Source organism: Anopheles moucheti, chromosome 3 (genome assembly GCF_943734755.1).
Source record: "Anopheles moucheti chromosome 3, idAnoMoucSN_F20_07, whole genome shotgun sequence".
NCBI lineage: Eukaryota > Metazoa > Arthropoda > Insecta > Diptera > Culicidae > Anopheles > Anopheles moucheti.
The window spans coordinates 40,126,291-40,139,795 of NC_069141.1; the positions used below are offsets into that span (position 1 = coordinate 40,126,291).

At 38.2% G+C, this 13,505-nt stretch overlaps 1 protein-coding gene across 1 annotated transcript in view; it reads left to right on the forward strand.

Annotated features, from left to right (window-relative positions):
* LOC128305669 (uncharacterized) overlaps positions 1-13,505 on the forward strand; it is a 75,667-nt gene that overhangs the window by 25,793 nt on the left and 36,369 nt on the right. Inside the window, exon 3 of the mRNA XM_053043238.1 lies at positions 12,307-12,427. Coding sequence (XP_052899198.1) covers positions 12,307-12,427 — 121 coding nt within the window. The remainder of the gene's footprint in view (positions 1-12,306; positions 12,428-13,505) is intronic.

Genomic DNA, 13,505 nt, shown 5'->3' on the forward strand with positions numbered 1-13,505 from the left:
TAAATTAAAATATTAATTTAAATATTTTTTTATTTGCTTTAGAACGACCAGGTCGTATATCTGAAATTGAAATTATAATACCACTTAGTAAAACAAGCTTTGTTTAACCCTTTAGATGCCGCGTCATAATCGCTCCAGGCGTATTTCAAAGAACATCACCCGCATTCGGGTGAATACGGCGCAGCACGAATTACTTTTGTAACAGTTTGAGAGTCTGATTTCTCTTAGTGTCAGATGCAAGATACGGATTGATCTCGGCGCTAGTAATTTCTTTAGCACCAAATTTAAATGCCGCACTGCAATCAATCATAAATCAAGCAATTTCTATCTATATTTCTATGTGCATAATTGAGGGCAATTTTTAATTATTACTGAAATATCATTTCAAGTTTAACACATTTCGACCTTGTCGTTTTTTGGGGGTATTTATACATTTTCTTCATTGATTTTTTGTTTGTTTTTTTGTAATCGTCCGACCTAACGGTTGGATTGTGTCCGGATCTTTTTTCTTCCTTTGGTTTTCCAATCTACTCGAAATGCGACACAGAAGTTGGCGAAGCTTTTTGTATTAATTAAATTTCTTTCTTATACCACTTAACCGAGTTCTTCGGGTGGTACATTCGCTGTGATAAGCATGCTACGGCGTTTTCGCGGAGAAATTTGTTGCTGTGTTTGTTTGTTTGTGTATGACTGTGTTACAGAATTGGAAAACGAAGGACGATCGAAAGTAGGGCTCTCATAGACACAGACAAACACGACCTTCATTTGAATATCGAAATCTTCTTGTTTCGGGTGTAGTTGAGAAAATGAAGGAAGTGGATAGGAAAATCCAGTGGGCCCACTGTGCGCCCGGCCGAAGTTTTGGTACGGATTAAGACGGTGCAAAGTTTTATCGTGATTCCCATTGGTTTTGCTGACTGAACTTCGGCTCAACAGTCCGTAACGAATGAAAAAATGCCTTTGTTTTTTTTTAGTACTTTTTTGGGCTCTATATAGCCGCCTGCGTCAAGAGACTTCTAGAATTTACTTTTATTTAGAAAAAAATGCCGTTTTCTTCTTTTATATACAATTAATTGTTTCACAATCATTATCGATTCTATTTAATTATTTGTAATGTGTACGTATTTGCTTTAGTTCTACTGATAGTCTCGTCCTATAATCTACCTTAAACGGGGTTTTTCAAAGAATTTTTGTAAACTAAACGGTGTCTGCTCTGACACTGGTCTGGTTGATAATGGGTTTGGTTGAGAATTTGCATTTTTTCTTTTGTGGAAATTGGCCCACCCTCAGTTTGGCGAATGGGCCGGATTCATTTATTTATTTATAGCGCCACCATATCTCTGGTAACTGTGTCAGAAAATGAGGTGAAACAAATTAACCAAAAACGACGGAATGGAGACTAAAATAGCATGTTAGAAATACTTACTTAATGTATGTTAAGTGAGGATTTCCGTTCTTGTAATTAGTCCAATCAATAGATTTAATGTATTCTTGAACGAATTGTACATCAGTAAAGAAGATTGAAATTTCGCTTTACTTAATGAAATTATAATATGTTGAATTTTGAAATTTGATTCGTGATGTTTTGAATCAGGATTTGGAAACACATTTCTTCAAATTAATCTCTGTGCGCCAACACCATAATAATTCGTTCCTCGGCCCATTGCTTTGCAACCCATACGCATTCGAATGTCAACCGTTGGCGCCGTAGAATTGGTTCAAATGTAAGACACAACAATGGAAAAAGAGTACCATACACTGGGGGCAAACTGATACGCGAATGGGTAAAAAGCGACCAAAACGGAAGGTAGCGCGTCATCGTAGCAACGGTGAACGGTTGCGAATTTAATGGGACCGAACTGATGTCGATCCCATTTACTGATGGCGAATGTTTGTTGCCTTTGCAATGTCGCACCGCGTGAGCCGTCCATTGTGTCTCAAGGGAAGGAGGGGTTGGGGCCATGTCTCAAACAGACGGCCTGAAGTGAGCAGAGCAGCTGTGCCACTGTTTGGTGTTTGTAGGTGATAAGGTTCGAAATGGAGGTTGTCTTCATTGTGGACGTGCGTGAGAGCGACTCAAAAGCGAGTCGCGACGATTAATCTAGGTTAGCAATATGACAGACATGACCCATCATCGTTACAGGCGTTACGCACACTTACGCTGAAACTGATGCGTGTACCAACGTGTGTTTGTTTTTGAATATTTAATATTAATTCTTTAAGGAGCAAGCGGGCTGAATAATAGCACAAGAACCGTACTACAATCCCATAAATGCAAACATACCTGTTCGATTTAATTCAACAAGTTGATAAGACAATATCATAATAGAGAAAGGTGCAGAATTTAATAATACTTCATTTGATTGATTTAAATGGGAATATTTCAGGGAAGCTACCCCTTAAAGATAAATTGATATCTATAATGTAGAACTTTAAACGATATGTATTATTGTGAACGTCCTGTAGCACCGACGAGAAAACGTTGGCAAGTCAGACTGGCACTGTGACAGCGCCACTCTTCGTTGGAACGTATCATCGCAGCGAGAGTTCTGCCGTTTCCGGTGTAACATGGAAATGATCTATTAGCACTGATTAGAGTAGAATGTAATGGTGTCATGGTACCGTAAATAGAAACAAAAACAAATCGTTGTCTAGTAGAACGCATAAAATTGGTTTTAAGAACGATTTTTTTTATGAAACTGTACTGCTATGTTGTAATTGTAGGCAGGAATTTCATATAAAACCTGTGCTTGATTAGCTACGATATGATTTAAAACGAGTTGTTTATTTGTGCTCTTGATACAGCTTAGAAACCTGAATTTTTCATTGAAATTATTAAAGAAATGTTTATATTAAGACTTAAAGTACTAGTTTTTGTTTTTTGATGCCTACACGTATTTCCGTTTTGTTGATCTTTTACTAAGTTGTCCCTCTTGACATCCTCTTGACATCACATTTATCCCCTCTTTGGCAAATTTCATGCAGGCGCGTATTTGAACATAAAACATGTTCAAGTGTGGATGCAAATGTTATTAAAACAAAGTAAAAATTAAGTGGATGTCAAAGTGAGTGAAACTACGTTTCATAGTAGTTGTATGTTAATGCATTAGTGTCAGTGTGCTGTATTTGCACACACAAATCCGCGCCTTGAGAATGGGAACAGAAGGTGGTCCGAGCAGTTGCATTCCGAGCTCTGAATCATCACCACTTTGGAAAAAAAATGTGTTCGAATGAAAATAAAACCAAATACATTGGGGATTATACATGGATGCATCAAGGTTGGTGGTGTAGATATTTTTGATCGTGTATATACGTACGCTTCTCACGTGTGTGATACTGTTGATCGAAAATATTCAACAGAATTTAATTATTGTCGTTGTTCGTCTTTCCGGAGCGGGTCAGTAGCTGTGAGGCAATGGGAAAAGTTACGCAAGACATAAAAAATATGTCCGAAATAAGACAAATGAATCATTCCACGGGAGAGGTTTTGAAACTTTGTTTACATATTTCCCTTGCGATCTACATAACGTAGCTATGATTTGTTGTTGAGTTACAGCTCTATTTAGCACTCTGCTTAGTTCATCAATGTTACGAACCTAGAAACAAATGAGTGGCAAACATTCAACACCTAGACATCGTTGTCCCCCGATCTGTAGCCTTCTGCACCCGGATCTAAGTTATTTCAACACCTGGGCCGCCGCAATCGGGCACCGGAATTGAAACCCGGACAGGTGAAAGTTGTTACACGGCGAGCGAAGCTAGTTGCTATGAGGTATGAGTGTATGAGTGTGGAATAGTTTTCGTCATTTTCTTTCGTTTTTTTTTCACATCGTCCACTGTGGACGTATCTTAAATGTTATAAGCTTTTTTTTTGCCTCGATGCCGGTTCCGTCATGTATCCGAAAGTGGAGAAATCTCGTCGTCCGGGGGATTAAGTAAGGGTAACAAGTTATAGTGCATATTCACGGAGCGAAGGGACGGGCGGTCGGCGTCTGGAGGGTATAGCGGTGTTAAATGGCGTTGATGGAATTTAAGCGGAGCAGGTGAAGGTTGTCACGAAGGTTGTGGAACATTTCGTCGCTACAACATTGAAGCACTTTAAACCGCGCGGGCCCTTGTTTTACGATCGTGTGTGTGTGTTATTTGCGAGTTGAGCAAACGGTGGCTAAGAATTCGGGCGAAGATTTGTCTGCAAAGTTTGTCATGTGACCAAGGTTGGAAAAAAACCTTGGTGCATTGCAAGAATTCACGAAGTTCGTTTGAATTGAGACTGAGTGAATATAGTTAATATATGCAATTATCAATTTCCTTTGTTCACTTTCATACTAAAACTCACAAATCTGCATTTCCATTTTTATGTTTTTGTTATTATTGAAAAGGTTTAGAGCACTTGCCTAACATATTCTTTCATGTTTGCACGTTTTCAAACATGTAATCAAATGTTTATTCTGTCTATCCTCTCTCTCTATCCATTCTGATCCACATCACACTGTTGACGTTCACCGTTGTCAGTCAGTGTTCCCGAAAATGCTTATGCTCCATTAAATATCCGTGAGCGGGAGAAAGCGCAAACGTACGAAAGTCAAACGAAAGATGCACGCACCTGATAAGCCACGCGGTAATCAAATCATAAACCATCATATTTATCCACCATCGGGTGAGGTAGTGCTTGATGCTCACATTATAGTGCTGTTTCGAGCATTTGCATCGATCGACCGTTGGAACCATAATACCAAACCGGGCCAAGTTGCAAGTGTCCTCGTTTGGTAGTATATGGTATAGGGTTTAAGCGGTATGTAGATTTGCTAAATGCTGAAGGGAGAGATAGAGAGAGATAAAGGGAGATAGTGTGTATGGTAAAACTAAAACGCATGGAGGAACCAGCGGGATTGTATTCAAAGCCATTAAATCAGTGATTCCTACGCACGCTACTGATGTTTTATGTGTCATCTAGCACTTCCTGGTAAAGGAGAGATAGGAAAGGGTGCGGGAGAAAGTGGGCGTTCATTTGGCATTTCCTGCGAAGTGCGTGAATTGCGTTAGAACGCGTATGAACGTTAATAGGAAACTCTAGGAACTCTAATCCCATGTTAGTTATAACCATTTTTATAGAAATATTTGATTGCTGTTATAGAAGAATTAATGATTTTTTGATAGATAATGTTGCGAAATTATTCGTTGTAATTATTATACTGTTTTCCACTCACATTGTCCAGTGAAACCTCAAAAATATTGTTTAATTTATTGGTGTTTTAGAATAATATTGTAATTATCTGCAATCAAATGCGATTGATTTCGTTCGGCCTACGCTGGCTGGAGTGCATCAGTACAATTAAGGTTCACAAAATTACTGCTCAAATGTTCATATTCCACCCCCACCTATCATTATTTATCATATCATTCCTTTTATTGGAATGTTTACCCGATGCTAACCGTGTTTACCGCAAGCAGATACCATATGTGCTGTACGTGCAACTGTGGTTCTTTATTGGGTTAACTAACTGTCACCGGTACAAAATTGACCCGCTATGGTTTAATTTTATTAGCGTCAAATTGTGCGTAGAAAGTGTTCCGGAAACAATGGGACACGGCGGTCATGGTTTAGAAAAAAAAACTTCTATGGTATTTGGTAATAGAATAAACACAAACCGAGTGAACTGCCAATGGGATGAGTAGAGACATTCTCCTAAAGGGTACGGTTTCAATCGTTCGTTGCAGGTATTGAAACGAGGTTAAAATGTTGTCATTTCAAAATTTTAAAATATCAAATTTCTGGACTTGATTAATATGATAGACATATAAGCAAACATTTTTAACTTTAAATAGACCATCAATTTGCTTAAAACTGCTATGTGAAACGCTTGCAACAGGATACAAACTCGTGATGTATGTTGTGTAAATGACAGGGTATTTCATATATATTTACCATGAACCTAAGCAAATACATAATAACTTAACAATAATTTAACAAAAATGTTATTCAATCTATAACATAAAAAAGAGATGTTTTGAAAAGTCTTTTTACTATGGGTAACTCCATTGTATCTTAACGTGTTAAAGTTTGACATTAAACGCACGTAATTTTTGAAAATAAATTTTTGCGACTCGCATGGTTAATTGCTTTCCTCTGAATGAATGCAACCACGCGAAAGAAAATGCAAAGCTAATCCTCTTAATGATCAAGGTCATCAAGGTAATGATCAAGGAAGATCTTCTTTATGACCAAAGACAGATCTCTTGATGTGATGATGCTGAGGAATGCGTGATTCGATCGTTCCTTTTAGAGGACGATAACAATAGAAGAAAGAGTTCACTTACCGCCAACTCTCTTCATTTTGTGCTTTGTTACGTTTCTATTGGACTGTATATACGTTGTATTTTGTTGTTTTTCGTACAATCATGATGGTGTGAAACTTTTATTAACCAAAACGTTCGCAACACTAACACATAAACATAATAACTCTAACGCTGCTCCAGTGACAATGCTAACAGCATAAATTGGGGCACGGGTAGTTATCAAAACGCTACAACAAATAACAATGTGTGACGTACAAAGCGTAAACAATGATTACACATTTGTTGTTTCCTATTGTACTTGAATAGGGGCTCCTAGCCTTGCCACTTCCAACTATATACAACCGTTTTGAACACTAATGTCTGAGAGTGTACCAAAAAAAAAGTTGTTGTTAAGGTCGTATTAGAAATCGTGAAATTTCGATTATTAACAAAATATAAATCACTTTAGTTAAAGATTATGCGGTACAAGTTTGTCAGTACAGATATTATCGCCTACAAAACATCTAAATCGTTCTACTGCAGTTGCCTTATTGGTTTTATTGTGAGATTTTCTTCGCAGATCGTTTAATATTCACAGACAATATTGACTGGCCTACGTATATAGTGATCTGATGACGCAAGTCATCTATTGAGAGGTAAATGGGGATCCAAAGCAAATACATCAACCAGTCAAGGACATTGTTTTGGGTATCAGCAGCTATAAGAACAGCTACACATGACATAGTAACAGTAAAAATGCTGAGAAGGGGCTCATTTAATTGTTTGGAGTAAAATCTGAGCTATTCAGTAATATTATATTAATTAGAATCACAAACAGAATTAGAAGAAAAAAAACATAATTACTTCATTTAAATCAAAGATATTTCATAATTAAATGCAGATGTGATACACCCTGTATTTTTCGATTGCACTGTTCTATTGCAGTACCGCAACGTGCAATTGTCGATCAAACACAACACAAAAAGTGCATATCATGTCCTTGATGGAGAATATTATTTGTTAGTCATTTTGGTATAATGCCGCTCGTGGTGTAATGTTTTCGGTCAGATAATTGAATCTGCCCTGAAAATGGACGAAGTAAGCAGGTGCAGGTGTGAGGCAGAGGCTTCCGGTGAAACTCGGTCAGTCTATACACCCGATCGATCTAAACTGCAACTTCCGAAAGCGGATTATTGCTCCAACAAAACTCCAAACGGGGAGGTAGTAACATGAGATGTTGCGGTGCTTGAAGCGTTGAAGAGTTTTTCACTGTGGAAGGGTGTTTTTTGTTGCTCACAATATGCTTCCGGGTGTTCGGTTTCGGCAACCCCATCCGTTTTGAACCGTTTTAGCGTAATTGAAGCCCGGACAGTTTTCGTGCTGGGTCAGGATGTCAGAAGCGATATTTTTCAATTAAACCAAACAAATCGCTTTGCGAATGCCACCACGTTAGGGAATTCCGTACTGCGTGTGGGGGTGTTTAGCTTTATAATGTGTCGATTATTGGGATGATTCGATTGTTGGAGCAAATTTACTAAATCACCCGGTGGAGATGATGAGACGAGTGTGGAATGATTAAAATTTCGAACCATTCAATTGGAATGCTCTGAGGTATTGTAGTGCACATGATATGGGTGATTTAAATCGATACCCTACAATTTTACTACTCGCTAACAATCGATAAGACTATTGGTGTAATTAAATTCATTATCGGTTTGTTCTGTAACGGTATTCACCAGAGCGGGCACATTGCTAAATGAGCTTTAGGCATACGCTAATTAGATGTTTAATTGAATATTAGCCGTAATGTTTTTAGGAGAATTTTTTTTGTTGGTTTTTAATAATTTACTTCATTCCTTTTTTGCAGTGTATTACTCTGAACGACAAATTATTTTTTCACTTGTTTGATTTTTTGAATTGCGACTCTTTGCCGTGCCACGAAATGTCTAGGTTAATGACGTTTATGGCCACAATCAGTGCATCTCAGTCTCCGTTATTATTAAACTTTCTTACCGTTTTTAATGATACAGTTTTCGAATGCAGCTAGGCCTCTTGTTTAAGTTCAGCGGCCCGGGATCGTATTGCAAAAAGTTATGAGGCGGGGAAGCTTCTTGTTCAAAGGAAGAAATAACGCATGTATATCTTTACATATCTTTACATCCCCTTCCGTTGCCGTTGCTTGGCTTGAACTTAAACACAGTGCACTAGACTGGTTGTTACGAACGGCTTATGTAGTGATTTGCGAAACGAATTGGTTTCCCTCCGGCTGGGCCACGGGCATCAGTTTGTCTTGTCAGCAAGACAATTTCTTACACACGTATACATATTTACATATTACCACACACTTACCGAAGGCTTACTGTGGCCGATGAGGTTGGTTAACTTTGTGATAACACAATCTAACAAAATTAGCGTCTGGTCTGCTTTACGGGTCGCGTTTACGCATTTCTGTAAGTCGTAAGTATCGGCAGGCTGCTACACCACTACATCATCTGCCTAAAGTGAATCTCAAAGTCGAATACGAATGCATCTGCGGTTTGTGGGACTTCATACTGGCCTAGAATGCTACATGTAATAACTCGCCCATGTAGGCTATAATATTTAACCGCAACTATTTGCCTGCGGAGAAGTGATCAAATACGGTTTATCAACATCAAACCATAAACCACTATCAGTTATTAACTTGACGTTGATTTTAAATTATTTTTGTGTGGTTCATCCGATTTGTTTTAATAGCGTGAGTATAACAATAGAGAACATATATATTTGTTTAGTCTCTGATAGTGGGAATTGAGTATTGCTTTCTGTTTTGGACAATTTTGAGTGATTGGTAATCAATTTGATTTGATGAATTATAAATCAAATTTAAAGAAAAATAGATCTATATTTATCATAGCAGGTTACCTAGAACGATCACTCAAAAGAACAATTTCTATGAACATAGTGTGAATATAGAGTGTTTTTTTTTAGAGTTATAAAATTAATGTTTCTCAATAAAAAAATTCTTTATAAAATCAATATCTTGATCGCATGTTTTCAATTTTCCATATCAAATATTTTCTTATTTGCAAACCGAAATATTTTTGATTTTTGTGTATTCAACATAGAATTTTCATTATTAGTGTGCTAATTCATAAAAATGTTTGAAAATGAGTTTTTTTTTAAATTAGTGTTGTAGACGAGCTGAATACATTAAAAAATAATTTTACAAGCCCATCTCGGTGCAAACGATAGCTAGTCCAGATGGAAACTGTTTATAATGCATTTGCTCACTAGTAGCGACATACGGAAAGTATCCTCCATGACTCCCAACTGGTTGCAACGACTATTATCAGTTTCCTTGCGTACGGTGAACGATGAAAATAAAATTCATTTTAACCATCTTCGGCACCTATGTGCATAATGTTTGATGTGTATAAGCGAGATCACAGAGAAGCAGGAAAGGCACAATATGGCGAGATTTATATTGTGTGGGATTGTACAGTGAGAAAGAGTAACGTAGGGAAACTGGAGCGATATGCAGCACAGTATCAAGCAATCACGTCGCATGGTACTCGAGCTACTAGCCTGACATTGCTGCTGATCTTCCCAGCATCCTGGTACGGATCATATAAAGTCACCCTGCGAACGATGAAGTATGCTTGTCGGACGCTTTTTTCTTTGTCCGGGTTTGTTGCCAGACGAACCTCGTGTCCTTTTTGATAGCAAATTTTTCGAACGTTGATGACGACTTTTCCCCATCGCCAAAGGAATGGGCAACGCTGCCATTAAGTATGCATCATGTAGAGATGCTGCGATGGCGAGCTGTACGAAGAATGGTTGAAGTTGTGCGGTAGTGAATGGTGTATGTGTGTTTTGTTTGTCCGTTATGTTCGTCCGTTGAACAAGTTTGCGTGTGCACTTAGTGCACGGAATGTGGATAAGTTCATTTTTTTCTAATTCGTCTAAGGGATGTAGACAAAATAATCAATATCGTTGGGAAAGAGCGCCACATTAGCTAAATTTTCCCTCACCAATGTGTGCGTATCTTGTTATAGTAAACGAGTTCAATGACGCCTACGGGGTATATATTGCCAGAAATAGGACGGGTGTGTAGTGACCAGCACTGGTAGGAAATGATAAATAAATTAGCATGAAAACTAGAACAGACATCGCAAGATAGATGGTACGTGGTACACTGAAGCTGGCATTTCAGCAGGGAATTTTGTAGAACTTCCTGGTATTGCGTTCATCTAATCCGTGAGAACCTTACCATCCTGCTTTTCTAGGTACCGGGGCTGTCGAGGACGGTGACCATGACGATTCCGGTTTTTGTGTTATGATGAATTTGTTTCATAGGCTTTTGAAGGGGTAAAATTCCATGTGTCTCGCCTAGTATCACTAACCAGAGTTCGTCCAATGTATAATGGGAACCGTTCAACTAATGTTAAGGAGAAATAAATACGAATGCGTAAAATGTCTCTTTTTGGTGAGACGTAAGATGATACATTTTATACATATTCGGTGTGTTATTACAGTGTGCCAAAATGAGAATTTAATGACATATGAAGTAGAACATTTTGAAATGAGCATTTTAAAGTGAAAATTGTAAATTAAAAACATAATCAATACTGTTAAATTATATGCTGTTGTAAACATGCGGTGTTTACACCGACCGCTGCTGTCACTGTCGGACATTATGTCGAACTATTATGTCGTATTTACGAAGTAGAAAGCTTCACGGTCGGGATATCTGAGTTAGAGATGTGCGCGCTGAGTAAGAGTGAATGAGTGAGTTGAAACCTTCGAGAGAGTGAATGAGTATAAATCAGCACGAAGAGTTTTTATGACTACTTTAACCTCAAATCTCAATCTCAAAAGAGGTATACTACTCTTTTACTCACTCTTACACAGTGATTATAATCTAAAGAGTGATAAAACAGTTTTACTCACTCCTGAGTGAGATTCTAGTCGGCACAGAGAGTGAGAGTGAGTATACACGCAAAAGAGTGGTAAAATCATTAATACACTGCAATACAATTTAATGAATCTGAAAAGAGTGAGTAAAGGTTTCAACCCTTTAAACCCATTCTTTGACTCTGATTCAAATCATTGAAAAGAGTGATTGTTCTCATCTCTAATCTGTTACTGCGGTGAGTGAAGCACTAACAGAAAAAGAATGTATATAAGGGCAGGACGACGCGCGAGCCGCAATCAAATGTTATGTCACTCTACAATCTTTCTATTCCCATTTTCAATTATATTTTGCTTTAATGTCACAACACAGCCTTAATGGATTCCGTTGGAAGTTGGTGTTCATTGTAGTTAATATGAACACTCCTTCAAAGTACAGTGCCGCGAGGTGATGTAATATAATGATGGGGAGCAGGAGTAATCTTTGTTATATTCTCCTAATCTGCTTCAAATCGTTAACACACTTAGAATGTAAAAACGAATAAGAAAATAATTCTGTTGCAATAGCGTGGCTAACGATGCTGGATATTTGTTTTTATATGGCGAAGCTCCAGCGAATTCTACCAGCATCCAATACCCAACGGAAGATAACCTAATTCCTATTTCAATGGAATTAGCATTGTTGCGAAGCGAGAGCACAAATGTTCGAAGAGTTACACACCCGTATGCATTCGATCGAATAAAACGTTCAGCATGACGGTATTGGCCATGATATTGTATTTTAATGCTTTAACGCGCTACAAATTGAGGACTTGTGTGTGAGACCCTGTTAAAATGGTCGATGCGAGTTTGGATCGCGTTTTTTTGTTTTTTGTTTTGTTGTTTTTGATGCATTGTTGTTTGACCTCAGATGATACAGCGACAAAAAATATATTGCACGAGTAGGCATTGAGAGAACCTTGATTCATTCGTTGTGTCAATAAGCGTACATTTTATGCTACATTGATTGAAAGTTGATTCATGTGAAGGCATATGTTTTAACAATTGAGTGGACATGGATAGAAAGCATTAAGCGTCGTTCGCGGAGTTCGTTATTTAACTAATCTGTTTCTGGTTTCTGTTGCTACCACCCCACAGGCACGACGATGAGCATGAAAGGATGGAGCGGAGAGAACGGGATAAACAAGCCCGTGCCCAACTGCAGGCCGAACGGGAACCGGAACCAACAGCACCACTATTCGCAGCACCGGTTAAAGTGGTAAGTGCTTCAAATCTTAGCTTATAAATTTACTTTTATAAATCTACTTTTTCATGTGTAAAGATTCAGTATATTTGCATACTATTTGCATATTTGCATATTAAAGAAATATTTGTTTAAAAGTCAGGTCAATCATTAGTTGACTGGATGTACATATTGGAGACATTGACCTGTTTTTGTTCTGTTATCTGATAGAATGGTATTATGTAAACCAAAAATCGCTATTTAATCAAATATTAGAAATTTCTACACACTCGCATTCCCAGTTTTTTGAAGAATGTCTAACTTTTGAGAATACAATTGGTCTTCAGAATAGGAATATTTCGGTGCAGAAAAGTCAAGCAGCCCAAAAGTGCATCTGACTAAAGCTGCATCAATGAAACATTTTCGGCTATCGGTCGGCTGACTGTGTGCCATGCCCTCGAGAAGAAAGGATTGTGTGAGGATATTTGTTCCGTCCGTTGTCCGGCATAATATGTTAGCTATCGTTTGGATAGGAAACTTTTGGGCTTAAAGCGGTGTCTGTGCATACAATTCTCCGTTGTGGTTGTGGAGGATGTGCCACTCGGATCTTGTCAAGTGTTACCCATGGATTCGGAATAGGTCCAAATTGAAAGGAACTATTGCGAGCTAGGATGTGCACTGTATGTGGAGTCTTCTTCTAATCCCATCGGAGATACGAATATTGCTCCCACATCCCAAGACGAGCAAACGAGGAATGTTTATCCAACCGTGAACTGGGCAAATAAGGTTATGTCTGTTCGCTCTGTGGATGGTTTTTTTTTTCTTTCTTGCCATGTGTGGGTTGTTGGCGCTCGATTCCTTTGCTCTCCAGCTGAGCGCGTGCGATGTTACGTTGCCCGTTCCGGTGTGTTTGAGACAAGCAGCTGCTAGATGCAGTTACGGCCGGTCGTCATCTTTTCCAGTATCGTGCAACTGTTTTTGAAGTCTGTGGGATAGTCTGGTAGAGTGGATGGTTGTAGGTTTCTTTTTTCTTCCTCTAATATTCTCTTGATTGGAACGTTTCTATTACAATGCTATCCAGAACTGTATGAATTTAATAATTTCCTATTTTTTG